Source organism: Centruroides vittatus, unplaced genomic scaffold (genome assembly GCF_030686945.1).
Source record: "Centruroides vittatus isolate TY-2023 unplaced genomic scaffold, ASM3068694v2 contig_290, whole genome shotgun sequence".
Lineage (NCBI taxonomy): Eukaryota > Metazoa > Arthropoda > Arachnida > Scorpiones > Buthidae > Centruroides > Centruroides vittatus.
The window spans coordinates 432557-455768 of NW_027121846.1; the positions used below are offsets into that span (position 1 = coordinate 432557).

Consider the following 23212-nt stretch of genomic DNA (forward strand, 5'->3'; position numbering starts at 1 on the left):
AAATAGGAAACTTACAAAACAGATACATTGACGGCATTCTTCTGGAAAGCTACACCTAGAACTCCTCCTATCAGAGTAATATATCAGAGATGCAAATGGGAGTTTTCCTTTAGACCGTTTCTTTATCAAGAATAAATAAAACAATTAAACTCCGCGTTTATCGACCAATTCCCATAATAAGTAGAAATGAAACTCGATCGTTAAGTAAATAGTGCCTGTATTATCGTTTTTGCCATTAGGCAAAAACGATAATACAGGCACTATTTACTTAACGGCACTAATTTACAGGCACTAATTATAATACATGCAATCAATTTTTAATTATTCCCTTACAGAATTAATAAAGAAATTAAACGAAAAAGACGTACGTTGTTTCAAAAAATCTTTCACACCGTTGTTCATCTTTCATTGTTATTCATTAATGTCACTTGTTAGTTACTTCTTTACTGTGAAGTGGAAGTTCTAGAATTTCGCTCTAAGGGCGTTTTTTACTGTCCTATTTTTTTTCAGAATAAATGCGTACGGTGTCATGGTAACATCCAAAATCAGGTAATGATGTAAATCATTTCTGAGGTGTGATAACCTTCTTAACTTAATAAAGTTATCTTAATTTTTAAAAAATAAGAATATGGACGTTCTTCAAGCGAACAACTTTGTGTGATATTTGTAAAATTTCCCTCCTAAGAACTTTGCACTACGCCTAGCAATTCAGCAATGAAACGTGTGATTTTTACTAAGCAAAGAAACGTTTCATTTAGCTAAGAGCCAGATAGAAAAGCTGGCAAATTTCTGAAAGGATTATGTCATTATGAATATTTTGTGCGTCAGGTGCTAAAATAAACATTGTTTAGATGTTAAATGCTGATCATATTTATACAAATTGAGTGTTAATAAATCTGTAATAAACGCCCGATTGTGAAAGAGGGACTGGTACAATTAAACGTCCTCGCAGTCCTCGGAAGAGAATTGTGCTTGCACCTAGGAATTAACCTTCGACTCTGTCAACAGTCAATCATGTAATTATTTTCCCCAGGCCAATAGCGTAAAAGGTGGAGACGCCGGTGTTCCGGGCGTTCGTCCCATACAAAGTCGGAAGCAGGCGTTCGTCTCAAACGACGTGAAGGAGCGTTCGGCCCCTACACAGTCGGAAGAAAGGCGATGTCACATAGAAGAAATTAATTAGTGCCCAGAAATACGACGACAAGGTGCAACCTTCAGCGGACCTCCATAAACGGACATTCCCGGCCCATACAAGTCTCGCACACGAAGACTCGCCAGCGACTCGTCAGTCATCGACCTCCGATAGAGCAACGTCATATCCTTGAAAAACGAATATTGAGGTATCAGCAGATTATTGTAAACTCTCTCTCCGCCAGCAAAGCATCAGAACTAGGGCAACAGGTCAAGCACGCGCTTCGCGAGTTAAGTAGAACGGTTTGGCACTCCACCCGATAGGAGTATATGTAACCGTATTTAACCGCATATAGATCTATATATACTAGATTTAGTTATAGAATAAACTTTTATTTTGTTATGTTAATACCTGTCAACCTGTCTTATTTGACAAATGGACACCTATCGCACTCCCACTCGACAATTTGTTCTTCTATCAAGTTTTAGTCAATCCGACAACTCCGAGGTCGGGATTCAACAACGCGTACAGTGTAAGTGGTCAGAAGGGATTAACATTCTTTAAGGAATGATAAAGATAAGGTTAAAAAAATTACACAGAATACAGAATCCCATATAAAAATGAATAATTGGTTTGGAGAAAGAATACACAGTACAAGAATACAAACAGAAACCTTAATAAACGTCTTAAACAACACATATGTAACAGAGAGAAAGAGCAGTTTTATACGGCTTTGTCTAGAATGGTGCAAAGTAAAGGATCGGTGTTAGAATGGACTGAAGCTGTTATAAAATTATAACAGCTAAATTAAATTAAATTATTAAATTAAATTATAACATTATAAAACTGTTATACTTATCAACATTAGCGATGAATTTGGAAAAAGTTGAAATTTACAGAAGTAGCCTTTTGGGCAGATGTATAAACTATAAAGATGCCACAGTATTACCCACAGGTGGAAATAGACGGTTGAAAGAAAGTTATTAGAAAATAGTGCACAATGTCCATACAATCAAAAACTGATATTGTGAATGTGATTTTTTTTTTGCTTTTTTATCTGTTCTATTAATTTTTTATTTTAAATTGTATATATATTAATGTAATTTATTCCTTGCATTCAAATGGGTCAATATACCAAAGAATTTTGTATTTTTAAAATGTATTCTTAACTATTCTACAAAAAAAAACAAAACAAAAAAAATAGTTATCTGTATTCCATGATTTTTAGGTTGAAAACGTTTTTTATAATTAATAAATAATCCCCAGTGAACTAAGGTGTTGTTATGTAGGTTAAGAAGCCTCTAGTTGGGTATTAATTAGGCACAATATTATCAAAAACAATTAAAGCTTTGTTTGATGTATACTTTTATTTTTAAGTTAAAGTAAACAACAAGATAAAAGATTAAAAATTTATTTTTTAAATTTTTAAATAACTTTTAATAATGTGTTAAATTTATCTTTAATAAATAAAATATTTTTATCCAATTAAGTAGTAAAATTTCAAGAGGAATTTATTGAAATTTTAATGTATTTGTAACTCCTGTGAAAAACTAAAAATCAATTAATGGAATAGTATTCTACAAATTGACATTTTATATAAAAATACATTATTATTCTAAACAACAAATTTTAGGAATTAATTTTATAGGTTAATTTTTTTTAACGTAAATCTTAATTATCTCTGTCAAGGTCATCACGTGATATTCGCCAATATCTACTTTAGATGTGGGAATGATTACTGATCTTCAGTAACATAATGAATCTCGTCAGTGCGATTGTAATGTTAACAATTGCGTTTTTCAGAAAGAGGGATGAGAAAATAGAACTTTCGAAATACCCCGAATGGGAATACGATTACATTATTGGTAAGTTGTATTTTAATTGTAATATGATTTTTAAAAATTTGAATTTGAATAGAAATAATAGCTAATTTTAATCTCTATATATTTTGATTTTTAATACTTTTATTAAAAATAAATTTAATTTAAAATTATTATAATAAGTGATAAAAATAGTTAATATTATTATGTAACGATTTTTACGTTATTAAATGCTTAGCCTTCAGAAAAAGAAATTTTTATAAATTTTTTCACGTTTAAAATGTAAAAAATTTTGATATTATTTCATTAAAAATATTATGCGTGGTCATTTGATTACAGAGAATCTTCGAGTTACGCGAAGAGATCGTTCCGTAACCGACTATGTAAATTACATTTCTCACTCGAAGCCCTGCCCAATGTACTTTAGAGTATCTTTACATAGACTATGTGTTTGTTTCGGACACAAATATAACAAATATAACAAACATTATACACTGGGAAGATGCAGCAGCCTACTTTGTGTAGCTGCGCAAACTTCCGCATTAACTTTGCTTGCTTTGCGTAAGCGCTATCTATACATTTTGTGTATGCCAAAGATATTTATACTAAAAGTATGGATTTACGCATTTCAGATTTGTACAGAGGTCTGTCTGTATATAGAAAGTTTTCATATACAGAATTATTATTCGTATATTGTTGACTCGAAAAAGGTTTTTCGAATTATCTATCCACTTTACGATATGGAAAAACCAATTCTCTATGTATCAGTATATTAATAAAAATACGAAAATGCTAAAGGAGTTTGATTGTCTAACGCAGTGGCTCTCAACCTTCCTAATGCCGCGACCCTTTAATACTGTTACTCATTAAATTAGATAAAGTTAGATAACCTCAGTAAATAGGATTTAAACAACTTGGAGGCTTATCACACCAAGACCGACAGAAAGAAGGACCAGATCTTTTACAAAAAAAGTTAGTCTTTAATAATCACATTTAAATTTAGGTAAGACTGCATTTTGGGTACAAGGACCCCTGATCAGCTTACAAACACATGGCACCAACACAATAATTATAGCACTAATAGTTAGCCAATACAAAAAGATATCTAGTATATACAGTACTCTGTATTTACAATTTTTAATGTAACCCATATTCTAACAGAACTAAAACTATCGAGCATAAAAGTTTAATACAATGACAATGTGATATATCGTATTATTTGGGAGCAGTAAACGTCTTATTTTCTCCCACATTTTCCAAATTCTGGTAGATGGTTCCACTATTAATAATAAATATTTTAAGTATATTAAAAACGAAAAAGGAAGGGAAACTAACAGAGCCGTAACTAACCATTCCTGTGCCCTGTGCAAAAATTTGAATTTAGGCCCTTTAATTTATTTGGTTTGGAAAAATAATAATATTTATTTTAATTGAACTTTTCTGGCTTTCATTTCAGCAAATTTATTAATTATATCAATTTAGCAAATAAAAAAATTTCCGGGCAGATTTACTTTTGTTACAAAATGTTACCTTTACAGATTTCTAGCTCTGCACACTAGAAAAATTTAAAAATACGGTTTTGTATAGCGTAATAATATTAGTCGTTGCCAGAGAGCGCTATAGAGAAAAATTTGTAACTTTGAAAACTAAACATAAATTTAAATTTCTCAAAAAATAAATAAAAAAGATTTCAAAAGTCGCTACTTTTGGCTGATTTGTCTGCGGTTGCCGCAACGTCACTACGTCTCTCTAAAAGTCGCCACGGTTGGGAACACTGGTGAGCAGACATTTAGGGTCTAAGTAAGGCAAAATGTAATCGCCAAACCGCGCTGTAGAAAGGCGGAAAAATTTAAAATTTAAAAATATAATTGTGAACAGCAGTTTGGGCCCCCTTTCCAAGTGGGCCCTGTGCGGGTGCACCTGTTGCACCTGCCTAGTTACGGCTCTGGAAACTAACAATGTACTTACAATTATTAAAATAATTGGTTTCCGGACTTTAAACAAATACAAATACGCCTGATGCATAAGACTGTGTGAAGTCAAGTCTTGTTACATCACATTGTAAAATGAATTGTAATGAATTGTAAAATACGAGTTGTTATAAATTTTTTAACTGAACGATAAAAATCATCTGTGAGCAGTAGACATTTTTTGAATAATTTTAAAGTTTTTGTTTTATTTAAACTTTTAACCAAAAAAAAATTTATCAAATAATTTTTAATTTTAATAAATCAATAATTTAAGCATTTTCATACAGTCGACTAATTAATATAATAACTTCATTTAATATATATTGAAAGTTTTAGTAATTTACACTGCAATAATTATAGAAAATTAAACTATAAATTTCTTAGTTTTGCTATTACAATCAATAATTAACAGCTTTTCGTCAGTAATTATTTATGCACATCATGTTTACGTAATGTAGACCTGCCACAACTTAATAAGATGAATTAAAAAATATGCAGAATTTTTTTCGATTAAAGGAACACGTAAAGATTGAGAGCGCGATTAAAAATTTGTTTTATATTTAATGACAAAATTTTAATACAAAAGTAAAAAAATATAATCAAAATGGAATTATTTGTCTAATATTTTATTGGAAAACAAGAAAACTAGCATAAATTTACTATTTATTAAGTTTTTCTTTATTTAAAAGAATATAATAATAAATAATAATTTAAAGTTTTTTCTGTACAATTCTTTGTTATTCATCTAGATACGCTTTATATTATCATACATTTTCTTGTTTTTCTATCATTTCATCGAAAAAACTGCATTAGGAAATATAAAAAGAAGACACACCCATCAATAATAAAAACTTACTTACTACTTAATAAATGAAATATCTGTAGTTTATCTGATATAGAAATATAGTTTATCTGATATAGTTTATCTGATATAGTTTATCTGATATATATAATGTTTTCATAAATCTTTTTGGATGTTTTAATATATATATATTTTTAAGATGTATATCTATTAAAAATGTTGAAACTTATAAAATTATTTTCTGTATTATCGGCGTTCGACACCCAAGTTTGAATATTAGAGAATATAATTAAGAGTTGGGCGTCGGGTTGGCAACCCGTTCCTATAAAAATTATGAGTGCTACGGAAACAGCAAGAATAAACAGAAATTTTGATCGAATAGGCGGAATTGCAGATCTAAATAATATGACAGGTTCGGAGGAAACCGACAACGGTGTCCGATGTCCAAAACAATTTTTTCCGCCAGAAATATTAAGAAAATTGGAACGTGGAATGTGCGTACTCTATATAAAAGTGGAAGACTCGCCCAGCTATTACGGATATTTGATGAAAACCGGTTGGACATCCCTGGCGTCGGTGAGGTTAGATAGACAACAGACGACCGAAACTACAGTACAAGGCTCTGGTTGGCCGTGATCTCCATTCTCTTCCCCCCCGATTGGTCCCTACTTTTTGCCAAGTCCTGTCGAGACAGAATTCGGAGATCGGATATCTGCCGAAAACTTTTTATTGAATTTTGCGCCTGTAGTTCAGAGTGAAGCGTTTTTACCTTGGTTGTAAATAGAACAAGCTGCACTCTCATGACGTTTGGTTTTATTATACATTCTATCTTCCTGTTTTCGCGATGGTTAGAGAAATTGGCCAAATTACCGATCTGCTCTCTCGCGATATTTTATTAATCAAAACATTTTAATCGAAACAACTAACTTTTAAAACAGATTTTGGTCGAGGTTTCGGCCTCTGGTCGAGATATCACATAAGTTACTTTTGCTTTACAGACGCCAAACTGATAAGGTTGCCATTGCCTACATTAATTAGCAAGTAAAAGTGGTGGCCATAAATAATTTGAAGTGGCGAAAAAATTAAAAACTGGCGTAATAGGGGCGATATTTTAAAATTTTCCAGAGTAATCTCTAAAAAATATATCGAGACACTTCTGTTGTGGAGTGAAGTTATTGAAAACAAAACTAAAATAATAAATAAATAAATGAAGATAAAACTAAAATAAAATACACGAAAACTCATATTTAAAATAAAAAATTCTTATAGAAATCTTGCATTATATCTCTTAATACCTTAGATTTAATGAATCAATAGATTAATTAACTTGTAAGATTAATACATACAATTCATAAAATCATTAACATTAAAGTATTTGCTTAACTTATAGTGGGAGGAGGATCTGCTGGGTCGGTCGTTGCCAACAGGTTATCAGAAAATCCTCATAATAAAGTATTGTTATTAGAAGCGGGAAGCAATGAAAACGAATTTTCTGAAATACCTGTAACGAGTGTTGGTTTACTAGTAACCTCAATAGCATGGAAATATGTAACCGAACCTCAGCATTTTGCTTGTTTTGGTTACCAAGGCAGTGTAAGTTTATTATAATTACTTCGTAATGAGTAATAAAGTGAATTTCATATAGTTGGTTATATCTATCACTAATTAAGTCTTCAAGGTGGCCTAGAGGAAAAGCTTTAGGAGGCACAAGTTCAGTCAACTTTATGATATACAGTAGAGGGAATAGACGAGACTACGATAATTGGGCTCGAAGAGGAGCGCGTGGATGGAGTTGGGAAGAAGTATTCCCTTATTTCCTTAAATCTGAAGATAATAGGGATATCAATGTTCTAATGAATGGTAAATAGTTAAATATTATCATTTCTCTATTAAATAGTATTTTAAATATGCAACGCAATAAAAATATTTAATTTTTAAAACTATTTTAATTTTAGCTAAATAATTAAATAAATCTTGAGATAAAAACATGCTAATTTCCAAATTTTTTATAAACAATTTCACTTGTTTTGAAATCTCATTCCTTCGGGTAAAGAGCAATGAAAACAAAAGAAAAGAATAAAAAAAGTATAAACATTTGAATTTTAAACTTAAAATAATTACTTTTTACAGTTAAAAGTAATATCATTAATATTTTGTGTTTTATTATCTTTAATGTATCTATATTTCATGTTTCATATTTCATCACCTGTAACGTAATTACTTAGAAAACCAATAATATTGTTTCTAAATTTTGTGATTATAATAAATTTTTTCTTCTAATATTGAGACTAGTGAGCTTTATGACGTCTTTCTTAATTATCCGCAATTGAGACATTTTACTAAATGTAAATAACATTTTCTTTACATATGTATTTACATATATATTTTTGACATTGCCGATAATTAAATATAGACTGTTAAAAGAAAAATTTCAAAAACATACTTTTATTACTTAAAATATTATTTTGACAAAAAAATCTCGAAGAAAGTGAAACGAGAAGAGAAATTCGTTTTATCTGATACTTGTGAAATGTCGGGTAAATTTTAGAATAGAAATGGATTTGATACTTTACGATAAATGTATATCTTAGTTTTATTAAAACTGTAAGTTTTGTTCGTTTATTAATGTTCGGTGTTTTCAAAAATGTTTCAGATTATTTAAAGATTTTGTTTCAAACAGAAGCCGTGTTACCTCAGTTATAACTTATTATTAATAATACAGGAAACACGGAAAAAAATATATATAATTTCTTATTAAAGAACCTTGTTTAAATGAGACAAGGTTAATAATTGTAACCACCGACGGCCATATTTATGATCCCGATGTCGACGGTGTGCGGCCAGTAAGCAATTTTCATTCTATTATACAGTATTTACGAATTTTATTTATGGTTTTCGTATTTTAATTTATTATTAAGTCATTTATTTCTGTTATTTTTACCTTAAATTATATGTGTATTGCGAGTTTATGTTTCTTGAAATGGGAATTGTTAAGATCTGGAAATAAATTAATAAAATTCCGTTATTTCTAATAGCAAAATTTGATTCTGACTTCAAACGATCCGGAGTTCGAACGGCTTCCTGTAATGAATTAAATGTAAACTATGAGGCACTAATGTATATTTTTTAAACTACTATTTATTGAAACTAGTTACCATTATTATTATTATTATTTTTAGCTTTTTCGCTGGATAAAAAATTTTTTATATAAATAAAAAAGACGTAGTCGTTTCCAAAACTTGGTCAATCACCGTTTATTTCGTTAAAATGTTCTAGAATAAAGATTCGGACGATCCGACCTTCCTTTTTAGGCTACATGATCGCCCAGGAAACAATTCCTTTAAAACATAGAAATAATCCAATTAAAAATATAAAATTTGTAAAAATTGGAATTGGTGACCTTACGACGCCTTTGAATTCATCCTTGACTTCCAGTCGGGAGTTCTGGATCCTTATATCCACGTGAAATAAACGGTGATTGACCAAGTTTTGGAAACGACTACGTCTTTTTTATTTATATTATTATTATTATTATGTTGGGTTAAGTGAGATATACTCGGTTAACACCGGTGGCTGTGTACTATGCCGAACCAAAGTCAAGGCATAGTAACCAAAACAGAAATTAAAGAAGTGTATCAGTGTGTGTGTCTGTATTCAGGAATTTTCTCACAATATGACATGTATTCAATATAGTGGCCTTCTGTAGTGTGATGTATGTGTTTCTATTCAATTCTAATGTGCCCAGGCTTTTGTGTAGTGCGTGTGGTATGACACCTGTAGAGGAGAGAACAACAGGTACAATAAGCACCCTATCCATCCTCCACAGATGCCTTATTTCCTGGGCGAGTTCTGTGTACTTGCTAATTTTTTCAGTGCATGCGTTTTGTATATTGTGAGTGTTTGGAATGGATATGTCTATAATGTATGTGATTTTATTGTGTTTGTCAATGAGTGTGATGTCTGGTCTGTTGTGGTAAATTGTTTTATCTGTGATTATGGCTCTGTCGTAGTACATTTTGTGCGTGTCGTTTTCCAATACTGTCTGTGGAATGTATTTGTAGTATGGTTCGTGGATGTCTGCTAATTTGTGTTTCTTTGCAAGCTCTTGGTGTATTATATTTGCTACTTGATTATGTCTGTGTAAATAATCTGTCTGTGCCAAGAGCTTGCAACCAGAGGTGATGTGTTGTATAGTTTCTGGCATGATGTGACATTTTCTGCATGTGTCATTTGTGAGTGTTGCATCTTTGAGTATGTGTTTTCTGTAGTTTTTAGTATTTATGACCTGATCCTGTATGGCAATCATGAATCCTTCCGTCTCCCCAAAGAGGCATCCCCGAGCTAACCAGCTGTTTGACGCAGTTTTGTCAACAAAATCCTGGGCCAGATCGTAAGGATGCCTGCCATGGAGTGCCTTTCGAGCCCACGATTGCTTAATGGTGTCTATGCTATTTATATGTTGTGTTGTGTCCATATGATGTGAGTGTAAGTTTAATGGTGTGTTATTTGAGTCTGCTAGAGTTACTGCTTTATGTAATTGTGATGTTTCTTGTTTTTTGTAGAAAAACTCTCGCAGTGACTGTATTTGTTTGTAGTGAAGGTTAACTATGTCAATCAGGCCACGTCCGCCATCTTTACGTGGAAGGGTTAATCTTTCTGTGGCGGATTTAGGATGATGTTGTTTATGCTTAGTAAGTGTTGTTCTTGTTTTCCTTTGGAGTTGCTCAAGATCTGTGTGAGTCCAATGTATAACTCCAAAAGAATATGTGAGTACTGGGATGACATATGTGTTTATTGCTTTAACTGTGTGTTTTGCATTTAATTGTGTTCTGAGAATAGCATTTAACCTACTTTGGTATTCTTTAATTAATCTTTGCTTTATTTGTGTATGTTCTGTTAGTTTGGCCTGTTGGAATCCTAAATACTTGTAGAACTCGCCCTCTTCCATGGATTCAATAATGTCTCCATTTCCAAGTGCAAAATCTTCTTTCTTCAGGATTCCTTTTTCTATGTGAACTGTTTTGCATTTATCTAGGCCAAATTCCATTTGTATGTCCTTGGTGTATGAATGTGTGATTTGTAGGAGTTGATGAAGTTGTTTTTGTGTGGATGCATAAAGTTTTATGTCATCCATGTACATGAGATGTGACAGTGTATACTGTGTTGTTTTTTCGTGTCTGATATTGTAGCCATATTGCGTGTTGTTTAACATGTTGGATAATGGATTCAGGGCTAGGCAGAACCAGAGAGGACTCAAGGAATCTCCTTGAAAAATTCCTCGCCTAATAAAAATTTGCTTTGTTTGTATGGAAGTGTTACTAACCCTGAGATGTAGTGTTGTTCTCCAGTGCTGCATAGTGTTTTGAAAGAATGCAATGAGTGATGGATGTATTTTGTACATATGTAGAATATGTAGCAGCCAACTGTGTGGAACACTGTCGAATGCTTTTCTGTAGTCTATATAAGCCATGTGTATGTTTCTGTGTTGTCTGTATGCTTGCCGTAGAATGACTGAATCTATGAGTAACTGTTCTTTGCATCCCCTGTGGTTTCTACAACAACCTTTTTGTTGTTCTGTTAGAATGTCGTGTTCTTCAACATGTTTGTATATTTTGTTTGCAATACAGGATGTCAATAATTTGTAGAGTGTTGGAAGACATGTAATTGGTCTGTATTGTGTGGGGTCTGTGGTATTGTTGTTTTTAGGTTTCATGTAGGTGATGCCCTGAGTAAGAAAATTTGGCATGTCTTGTGGATTGATGATGATGTGTGTTAGGTGTTTAGCTAGTTCCTGGTGCAGGGATGTAAACTTTTTGTACCAGAAATTGTGAATGTTGTCTACACCAGGTGTCTTCCAGTTGTGTGTTCTGTTAACAGTGTATTGGAAATCATGTATGCTTATTTCAACACAGGGCATAGTTGGTATGTTGTGTAAGTTTTTGTTCTCCTCCTCAATCCAGCCTGCTTCAGCATTGTGCGTGACAGCACTGGACCAAAGAGAAGACCAATATGTTGTGAGTTCTTCTTCTGTTGGTGTGCCACTGTGCTGTGTATCAGTGTTTGCTTTGTTATTAATTTGTCTGTAAAAGAGTTTTTCATTGTTTGTAAATAATTTATTTTGTTGTTTTCGTAGTGTACATGTTTTGTATCGTTTGAGTCTACGTGCTTTGGCAGCAAGTTTTTGCTTTAGTGTATCAATGTATTCTGTAATGTGTGTGTTGTGATGTTCATGTTTTGTATGTGTTTTTATTTTCTTAAAAATGTTTTTGAGCTGTTTTCTTAATTTGGGTGTTATGTTGCTTTTAGTGTATTGTGTCAGCCTGCCTAATTGCTGTCTAATGTCATTTATTTGTGTTTCTATTCTTCTCTGCCAGGCAGGTTTGTGATAGAATTGTGTTTTCTGTGTATTTGTCTGTGATTGTACTTTCAGTCCATGTTGTGTCACTACTGTGACTGCCCCAGCATAAACTAATGTATGAATGTCTGAGAGTGTAGAAACTGAATTAATGTAGTGTGGTAGTAAGTGAGTGTTTACATAATTTAGTGTTTTTCCTACTTCCTTCGACGTGTTGATTTTTGGTATTCGTGGTCTTTGTATGGGATCTGTGCCTGTATATTTAGTGAGTGTTTCCTGAAATATAAGTGAGAGCGTATTAACTAAATCCATGTCTATGTTATCAGTGATGGATGAGGAAGTGTCTGTAGTATCATTAGTGGTAATTGTTGTATGTGTGTTATTATCAATGCTTGTTCCTGGATTATCCTGACAGGTTACATGATCTTCATTAATGTTAGATGTTTCTGTCTGTTGATGTATTTGATCAGCAACCTGTTGTTTGATAAGTTCAAGTGTTGTTTGTAGAATAAGGTTGTTGTGTATAATTGTTCTTTTTTGATCAACAACCCTTTGTTCGGTGACAGTGAGATGAGGATACTGTTGTGTTAATCTAAGGTGTAGTTGTTGTCTGTATGCTGTCATGTTTGTTTCGAGTTTTGTGATCGTGTAGTAAGTACGGATGATAAACTCGTTCATTTCTACTGTCCATTTCATCCGTTGGCGTGGTTTTCCAGCCTTTGTGGTCTGTGGATGCATTGCCACAGAAACACCAAGGCTGGGTTGGTTCCTCACATCTGTTGAGGGCATTGCAGTAGCCATGCTTGGGCCGGTGCTGCTTTCGCCACCGGTAACCAGGGGAGACTGTGGCCTATTTTTCGAACGTGAGCCTCTGCCTAACTCACGAACGCGGACCTTGTTAACACGGGCGACGTCCGAGCCGGTATCACATTTGGATCTGGTTACTACCATAATACATATCTCCACAGAATGTGGGTTTGTGGTCACTCTTAGCTTCATTTCTCCCCATAGACCTTACTGGCATGGGTGTCCCTACCAGGAGCTTATGCTCCAGCCTGCATTGCTCTATGGATCAGTAAAATTACTGGGCTCTCCCACCACGACCAGGTGGTGACCACGGGAGAGTTATTATTATTATTATTATTATTATTATTATTATTGTTTTATTTAAAACATATCAGTAATTAAACAAACAAAAAAAATGTCTCCTTGTACTCATCCCATACATTATTAATGCTTCCGAGTTGATATAAATGAGGTTTTTGATTTTTGATTGTAAAAAATTTACCCATGTTGCTTTTCATTGTCAAGGTTTTCACATTGCAATAAATAGAATTTCTAACACATTTTCAGACAAAAACATTAATGTGTATCAGAATATGATTTAAACGCAAACTGAACAATACAAAACGTTAATAAGACATTAAAAACGAAATTTTATTAATAAAAAGTAATAAACAGACATCGATAATGAATATTTTTTTCAGATACGACTAACACAGAGGCGTCTGTAGTGGCAACGCAAAAAACTATATGGATGAATGGATGAACGGATGAAAGGCGAGAAAAAGTTGTAGCGAACTTCTGAAGGATGAAAATTATAAATAAAATATTTTAGCAGTGTGAAAAGTTGGATTTTGGCAAATACGAATCCAATTAATATATCAATTCACTAATTATGTATTTAGGTCGAGTGCGCATAATATTACTATTGGAATAGGAAGGAAATGAATAATTAATTATTGAACTATCAACTGTGTAATTCATTACAATAAATACTTCATAATATATAATCGGCTTGCTGTATGGTAGATTCCAATGTTAATCCGTCTCTGTAATCCAAACAAACACTTTGGTAGACGTATCTCACAGCAATTTCTGGTTAACAAAATTATTTTTTATTTACAATTGAACTACATATGAATTTCGGGTTGGTATAATATACTCCAACCCCTCCTCAGTGTTTTCACCATTATGTAAATTACAAAATCCTCCCACCTCCTATTTTAAGCATAATTTTGTAATTTACATAATGGTAAAAACACTGAGGAGGGGTTGGAGTATATTATACCAACCCGAAATTCATATGTAGTTCAATTGTAAATAAAAAATAATTTTGTTAACCAGAAATTGCTGTGAGATACGTCTACCAAAGTGTTTGTTTGGATTACAGAGACGGATTAGCATTGGAAATACTTCATATTTCTCTTTAGCATCGGTTTGTTTTATCATCGGTTCGGCTTTCTCTTTTTTGCACTTTGTCAAATTTACTGCCGTGAATTCTGATTTAGCAAAATGCATTTTTTGACAGATGTTAAATAAATAATTATAATTGTGATTTTTATTTCTTAAGGATACCACGCTTCAGGAGGCTACCAAACAATTTCTTCTCCGAATTATATAACTCCTTTAGTAAAAGCATATATGGAATCCGCATTATTAAATGGTCATACCATGAGAGACTTCAACGGACCTATTCAAACAGGTAGACTCTTTTAAATTGTTTTTGTTTTATACTAAAAGCCATTTATAATTTCTATTCAATGGTTGACTGTTTTACAAATTATTTACATTTTTTCAAGGTTTTGCTTTTCCACAAGCATTTATAAGGAATGGAAGGAGATGTAGCAGTAACAAAGCATTTCTACAACCAGTGAAAGATCGCCCTAATTTAACTATTCTTCTTTTTTCATTTGTTACTAAGGTAAGAAAATAACCGTTTCGTTTATTTTTACACGGAATAGTAATAAACAAGAGTAAGAAATCTTTCACATCGAGAGGAATCTCACCGGAATCATTGGGAATATATTAGATTCTAAAATGACATAGAAAAAGCTAATAGCTTTTAGCTATCTGAAATTATTAAGTACATCATTTGATACAATTCTTGTTTGCATTTAAATTCGATCCATAATTATTACTAAAATAAATTTTACTGATATGAATGATAATGATACATGCTTCATTACTTTTAGATATTGGAAAGTAAATGTTATAAAATTTATTAATATTCACATTTTTTGCTGAATTAGTTTCTACGATTTACATAAATATAACAAATTTAAAGACATTAATCGATGTTTTTATTTATTGATATCCTTTCTTGTGAAAATAAGCGTCAATAAATACATTTGAGCACTTTTTAAACATCTCTAAATGGTATCGGACCAAAGTGACATACTGTATAACATAATTTATATACGTTTAATCCAAAATTCAGATAAGGTCAGCCTAAAAGAATGAATAGTTTTTATTGAAAACTCATACTTTTATCGCAATTGACAAATGTTTGAATGTTTAGAATTTATTTTACATTTTTGTTATAAAAAATCAGTAATAATTTGTATTTCTCATATTATTTTCCAGCAATAGTGTTCAGCGATTCAGAAAGCATAATTCATAAACAGCGATAAATTCTAAAACAAGTTTTGTTTATTCAAAAATGTAATGCTCTTGTGACGAGTAGTGTAAAGCCAATGCTTTTAAGAGACGCCGTATAAAAATGTGTAAATTTCACAATATAATGTGATTGCTTTATATTAATTAGACAATAGTCTACAATAAACCTTTCTTTTCACAGTTAGCATAACAAACATGATGGAGTTAATATTACTCTATATAATTCCGAAAATATAAGGTTAATAAAAAAGTATTTTAAATTCAGTGTCATTTTTAGAAAATGTTGAATTTTTTTTTTTTTTTTTGTATTGGGAGGTTTCCGACACGTAAATGAAATTTGAATGGTATGTTTAGCAATATTTCTCATTAACATTTATTTTCTACAGGCAAAAACATGCAGTTGCAATTGCAAAAACAAAACGAAAAAATTAATACAGTTTGATATAAAAACCCGCGACATTTTAATTTTCTAAAATGGACATTATAAAAAATATAATGTTGCCTAATTCAGTACAACATGATACAAAACATTATTTCAATTATTTTTCATTGTTTGAATTAGCTATACTAAAAGTAAAAATATTAAATTTGCCTTTTAATTTAGAAAAAAAAAATTTAGGATATAGAAATGTTTTATAATATAAATAAGTATTATGTAATAAATTTTAAATTCATTACATAATATTTAACTAATAATATATATAATTCAACATAAATACATATAAGTAATTATATTACTGCATATTTAATTTATAATAATGTTTAGGCTTATATTACAATAAGTAAAAACGTTAAGTTTAACTTTTTAGATTGTGTTTGATCAATATAAAGTTGCTAGAGCCGTTCGTTTTGAGCGTTTCGGCAAATCTTTCATTGTGTATGCCAGAAAAGAAATCATTGTGTCTGCAGGCGTCGTTAATTCCCCACAACTATTAATGTTGTCAGGCGTCGGTCCTAGAGAAGATTTACACAGATTCGGAGTAAATATATGCTCTTTTATTATATTGTAACAACAATAATTATTAATAATATTAAATAATATTATAAAAATATAATTATTAATTGATATTTTGAATGAAGATTCCCGTTGTTTCTGATCTACCAGTCGGATATAATCTGCAGGATCACGTAGTTACATTTGGAATGGACTTCTTAGTTGATGTTCCTTATACTTACCTTATTTATCGTTTCTTGAAACCAACAAATATTGCTCGATATGTTAAACATGAAGAAGGTGAGATATTATTTAAAATTTGCGAAAAATAATTACTTTGTTTGAGAATTAGGCTATATTGAAAATTTATAATCGTTATAAGGACTTTTAACTGTACCTGGAGGTTTAGACGTCGTAGGTTATATAGATACGAAGTATGCAAATAAATCAGATGATTATCCCGATATCGAAATTAATTTTTACTCTTACGGTGCAGCAGCTGATAGAGGGCTGTTTTTTCGTCATGTTCTTGGATTCAAGAAAGAGGTCAGTTCATTTATGGTCCAAATATTAAATATGTAAAATGCTGTAAGAAAATTTTGTATTAATATTTGTGCAGACATGGGAACGTTGTTATAAACCATTTTCTTACCGAGAATCGTTTGGTATATTACCTATTTTACTCCGTCCAAAAAGTCGAGGGTATATAAAATTAAGGAGTGCAAATCCTCACGACCATCCCATCATCCAACCTAATTATTTATCTCGTTTTGAAGATGTTCTAGTTTAAGTTGATGGTAAGAAATGCCTTTATAATAAACATAATTTTAAATGCAAATAAATGTAAATATAAATAATTTTATGAAATAAATTACATGTGATTTGTATGATTTAGCCCTGAAAGAAATACTTAGATTAGGCAACTCAATAGCGTTAAAAAAATACGGAGCTCGGATATTTCCAAGAAGAATTCCAGGATGCGAAAAATATGTACAATTTAGCGATGAAGATTTGCACTGCATAGTAAGAACTTTAAGTACGACGGGATATCATCCGGTAGGAACATGCAAAATGGGAGCAATTGAAGATCCAACTACAGTAGTAGATTCCATGCTTAGGTTGGATATTACGGTTAAATCACTACTTTAAAATTATTGTAATTTATAATTACAAACACTATTGAAATGTGTTTGTTTTTCTTTTAATATTTATGCGTACTTAAGCCTTGCATCAGAGTCAGGATTTATTACACGTATTGCATGAAACGAAGTAATGATCAGGTAGATTCCGTAATCTATTTTTCTCAAACACATTTCGAATCACTTTGTCCTTTATTAGTGGGCACAAAAGGTTTTCTTCAGTACAGTATTTATAAACTAAAATTATTCAAAAACAGCTTTAACTATATAAAAAATTACATAAAGTGTATTACATTAATTATACAAAACTTCAACTTAGGCTATATGATTCTATATAAAATCATAATTTATATTTACAATGTTGTAGTTTCAATTCCTCAAAAGATTTAGTCTTTCACTATTTTTTTATGACTTAACTAAAATTATCCATGTAAGTTAATAGTAAGTTAATATTATTTACAATATTTCGATAATTTAAAATGCATCTTACTTCTGATTCATATTGCGATATTTCAATTTAACATTCGCTTAGTCTTATTTTGATGTGACACCATTATAATCTATTCCTCCTTTAATAAAATTTTAAACTAAGTAACTTAACTAAAATTAAATCTTAAATAAAAATAAAATAAAGCGCTAAATAAAATTATGCAAACAAATGTTGTTTATTCCTTTAGTTTTAGCTGTTATAAATCCCCAAAAATTTGTATCGAGGAAACAAAAAGACGGTTAAAAGTTAGAATTAATGAAGATATAACATAAATCCAAATAAATTATACACATTCTGCAGTAGTTAGGCATTGTAATGCCCAGGATTTAAAATGAAATTAAATATATTTAAAATCGTAAAAAAACCTGTTTAAATAAATTGTCTCCTTTAATTGTTTGAACATATTAAAATAAAACCTAATATTAACAATGTGGTAAATGATAATCAGGAAGAAATTTTACATAGTCGTGGAAAAGATTTGTATATGTAGGGGGGTATTTGTATACGGTTTTGTATATGTAGGGGGGAATTTGTATACGGTGGGGAAAATTATGTTAGATGGAAATTTATAAAAATAGTCGTTAAAGACTTTCATCTGATGTAAGTTAATTAAATAGGAAAATTTCGTCGATGACTGAAGCGCAGCGACGGCTTTAGAATGACGTTAGATTATAAGGGGCGCTAAATTACAGCGACTCTTCACTCTGCATAAACAGTAAATTCTTACATTTGTTCTACTTTTTAAACTTACATAATAAACTTGTGCAAGGTATAAATATGTTAACGTATATAGTTTATGACTTTATGGTATATGAACAATTTTTAGAGAAAATGTGAAAAGAAAATCGATATTAAAAAAAAAGAAGATTTGTTATTTCGAATGTCGGGTAGTGTTTGCTCGTTTTCTTGCGTTTTTAGAATGGAAAATTTTCTCTTGTTTTAAGCTTTTTTGTTCTTATAAAGAAAGATATTCTTTTTTAAACTAACCTTTTTGCTTAAATATTAAGACTTGTCATAAACCAATAGGAAGGCTTTTAAATTGTAGGATTTTTAATTAATTTATTAAGAAAAATAATTCCTACATTTTTATAATACTGTATAATAGTATGCATTTTAGAAGAGAGCTCTATTCAATTCTCTCTTCAACCTGAGATGATAAACACAATGTACTGGCAAACAGAAAATACATGTAAACGTGAACATTATATTTATTAACAGGAATACTTTCAACTAATTTAAAAAATTGAAAATGTACGATACATACTTTAGATAACTTATTTTCTTACCTTTTTTTAGACATTTTAACAATACCATGGAACTAATTCAAATTGCTACTCGATACCATGTTAAACATATAATAATACAAGGAATATATGTCAACTAACTATAGTCCATTTTAAAATTATAACATAATTTAATACGACTATACATCACTAACGTTATGGATATTGCAACGATACTGTAAACTAAGTACCTCCATACCCCGACTGTATAGTATTTACATATACCCACCAGGGCTGTGGAATCTTTTTACTTTCCAACTTGTTATGTATATAACACGGAAAAGTATTGGAATCGTGTCAAATTTGACTCCGAGTTTTTTGCAAATCCACACGTTTGGAGAACTTTTGAACCCAAAAACTGTAATATAAAGGGAAAATATTTGTGTGTATGTGAATGGCACAGTAGCTTGTGTATAAAGGGGCATTGATGCTATTACATTTTGGTTCTTAATTAAAAGTAAACAGGATGGAGACATAGGAGTCATGTGTCATGTCTCCAGAGTGATAGGACTTAATTATTATTTTACTCGTTATTAGCGTTAACAATTTTTATAAAATTCGTCTCTACCCTCAAATTAAGCTTCTTGTCATTTTATAATAGTACAGTAAAACCTGTTAAGATGTTCTCGCCTAAGATGTTAGAATGTGTATGGGGGTACGATTTAGTATAAACCACACTCGTACCCAGCAGAATTCAATATACAAAAATTATTAAATATATTTTTTGTCCGTTACTAATGATTTGAATTTTTTCAAACTATTGTATTCTTTTAATAGAACGATAATGTATCTTGTTCGAAAGTTATAACCTGAAGATGGCTTATTGAATAAGCCGAAAACGTTAGTTAAATTAATAAATTTCTCAGCGAACATTAAGGTGTTTGTTTAAGTTTTTTGGTACGATTTAGTTCAACCACTTTGAAGCTTAATAACTTCTGTGTTAAACCATCCGAGTCCGATTTAAACAATTTTCATCTATTTTGAGACCTGTATTATGACTGATCCTATTTTATCTGAAAATTTAACGATTTCGAGGTGTCTGTGCAATTAACGAATGATTTCTGCAACAGTTTTAATTACCTTTAATCAGTCTTTGTTTGATGAATTTTATTTACAGTAATAAATTATATTTATTAATTATGGTATTTTTATAAAATATCACACATTAATCACCATAACGAAAATATTTTATCACTCGTTTCATTTCTATCATCTTCAGTATATATCGTACTTAGCGGGCCAATTCATGGCCAAGACAAATTCTTATTGAAATGCCATCCGACAGTTTATAAAATTCTTTTTTAAATTCTAAATTGAAATATTGAAATATAAAATAGAAATAAGATGCATTTTAAATGATCGAAATATTATAAATAATATTAACTTATATGCATGATTTTAGTTAACAGTCATAAAATATGATAAAAGACTAAAGGTTTTTGAGGAATTAAAATTACAACATTGTAAATGTAAATCATGATTTAAGATATTATCATAAAAGTTGAAGGTTTATTTAATTCATGTAATATATATTTTACGTGATTTGTTATAGAATTTAAATTGTTTTTGAATAATTTTAGCTTGTAAATATTGTACGGAAAAACCTTTCTTTTGTGCCCACTGATAAAGATAAAAGTGATTCTAAATGTGTTTGGGAAAAATAAAAAGGATTACGGAATCTACCTAGTGATTACTTCGTTCCATGCAATACGTGTAATAAATACCGACTCTGATACAAGGTCCAACTACTCATAACTATTAAAAGATAAAATTAAAGACAAGAAGTCGCTTCTTGTTTCTGATTCTACTTCTACAAATTGTTTTACAGGGTAAAAGGAGTATCGAGATTAAGAGTTGTTGATGCATCAATTATGCCCACTATCATTTCAGGAAATACAAATGCTGCGACAATTATGATCGGTGAAAAAGCATCTGATATGATTCGAGAAAGTTCATATTTTTAATAACTAATTTAGAATATCGTTCATCTTATATTCGAAAACTTTTTCTCATTAAACTGACATGTGTTTTACTCTGATAACGAGAAAAAACATTGGTTCTTATTTCCTTCTTCCATATTCTTCAAAATTATCTTTTGATGTAAGTTTAAAATTAAAATTTTATTTTAATTATTTGTTGGATATTTAAGTTTTATTTTAAAGGTGATTTGAATACTTTCGGATATCAGAATAATTCTTATTACATGCACAGCTAGGATATAGTTTTTCATTAAAATTATACACTATAAAAAACACATACGATCAACAGGATAGAATATTTTCCTAATGGATATTGCCTATAAAAATTGTTTAGAAACAATCATTATATTATTGTATTATATACAGTAAGTGATCGGTTAACGAATATAATCTGTTCCAAGACTTTGTTCGCTATCCGAATTGTTCGTTAACCGATTATCGATAGGTTTTTATGGGAATTTGATTAATTCGTTCCGGAGACCCCAAAAAATAAAAATTATTTACTTTCTTACTGCGTTCATTTATATGTAATAATAATAATACATATATACACAGTTTTGCATTTTTATTAGTCATGTTTTTTCCGTTTGATTGGTTAAAGAATCTGTCTAATGTCGATTGCTCTTCTCATCTTCTTCAGGATTTTTCAGAAGTAATTAATGGCATTGTAATTGTAGAGATCCCTAAGCTTATTAATCTCAACCTGGTTTGGATGCCATTCTATGACCGTCGTTCTGACATCCTCTCACTTCTTCAAAAAAATGTTTATTAGCAGATATCGATATTAATTTTCTTTTTCAGAAGAAAAAATATCTCGCTGAGTTTCTTGACGTTTTTCTGTCGTCAGATCAGTTTCAGGTTCCATTATGAGCTCTTCAATGTTCTTTATTTCTCAGATGTGATTTTTGTTACTCTCTAAGCTGCTCGAGTCTTCTTGATTATACGGTATCTTTGTTAGATAAAATTGAACTGCGGCCTACTGTAGACCTGTTCAAGACATACTGCCCGGCAACATCAGACATCTTCTGCATTTGCTATTGTACTCTCACCTTTCGAAAATAAAAACCGATACAAAAGTTAACGAGTCCCCGTCCGACAGTTTCAGGAATACTATAAAAGAATTGTTTCGGTCAGAAAAGTAAAATGCTGGAATTACAAGAGAGAACTTCAAAGTTTGGAGCAATACAATCCGATCAGTATATACCGGGTTGAGCATCGATGTCAACGTCTTCCGCGCTCCAAAAAGTTTCGAATTGTTAACTGGAGACAAGGGAAGATCAATCGGTATTCATTATACTACGGCGCTCTTCTTGTGTTTGTTGTGTGAGGTGTTCGTTATCCGAACATAAAAATTTTTCGCGAAAGGGTTTGTTATCCGATCTGTACTTGTTAATTTTGACTGTATTTACAGAATTATTTAATAAAAATAATACATAAGAAGTAAAGGATACATAATCTGACAGTTTTAAAATGCACAGAATAAACAAGTAATATTAATGTATTGAGAAATCCCGCTTTTTTATTACATTTAGACTAATTTCGTTTTCATATTTTAATCGGGCCTTTTAAGTCATATTCATAATGGGTTTGGAATGTTCCACAAAGTGTAGAGGTTAGTAGCAAATGGTCTTGGGGAGATCGCGTATGAAAATTCCTAGGAGCTGGATGCGATATCGACTTCTCAGATCGGCTGGACGAGGTCTAAATTGCTTTGTCCATCCCATCTTCTTTAATACATCCTAAAGTAAGCCTATTTAATATGATGTTATTTTCGTCTACAAGTACGTAATTTCTATTATCAGGACTTACTAGACTGGTTTTGAAGGATACTGCAACACAGTTTCACAGATCAGAAATTCATTTTATATGATATATATTCGGACACATACATTTAACCATTGCGTTTCGA

The 23212-nt window shown here is 31.0% G+C and overlaps 1 protein-coding gene across 1 annotated transcript; it reads left to right on the forward strand.

Moving 5' to 3' along the window:
• The first annotated feature begins 2880 nt into the window (after positions 1-2880).
• Positions 2881-21384, forward strand: LOC136972359 (glucose dehydrogenase [FAD, quinone]-like). Its single transcript, XM_067266929.1, has 11 exons — positions 2881-2997; positions 7115-7317; positions 7395-7584; positions 14433-14564; positions 14662-14783; positions 16288-16458; positions 16559-16712; positions 16795-16958; positions 17032-17209; positions 17308-17530; positions 21153-21384. The coding sequence occupies exons 1-9, from the start codon at positions 2889-2891 to the stop codon at positions 17200-17202; spliced, it is 1416 nt and encodes a 471-aa protein (XP_067123030.1). The 5' UTR covers positions 2881-2888; the 3' UTR covers positions 17203-17209; positions 17308-17530; positions 21153-21384.
• Positions 21385-23212: the final 1828 nt, after the last annotated feature.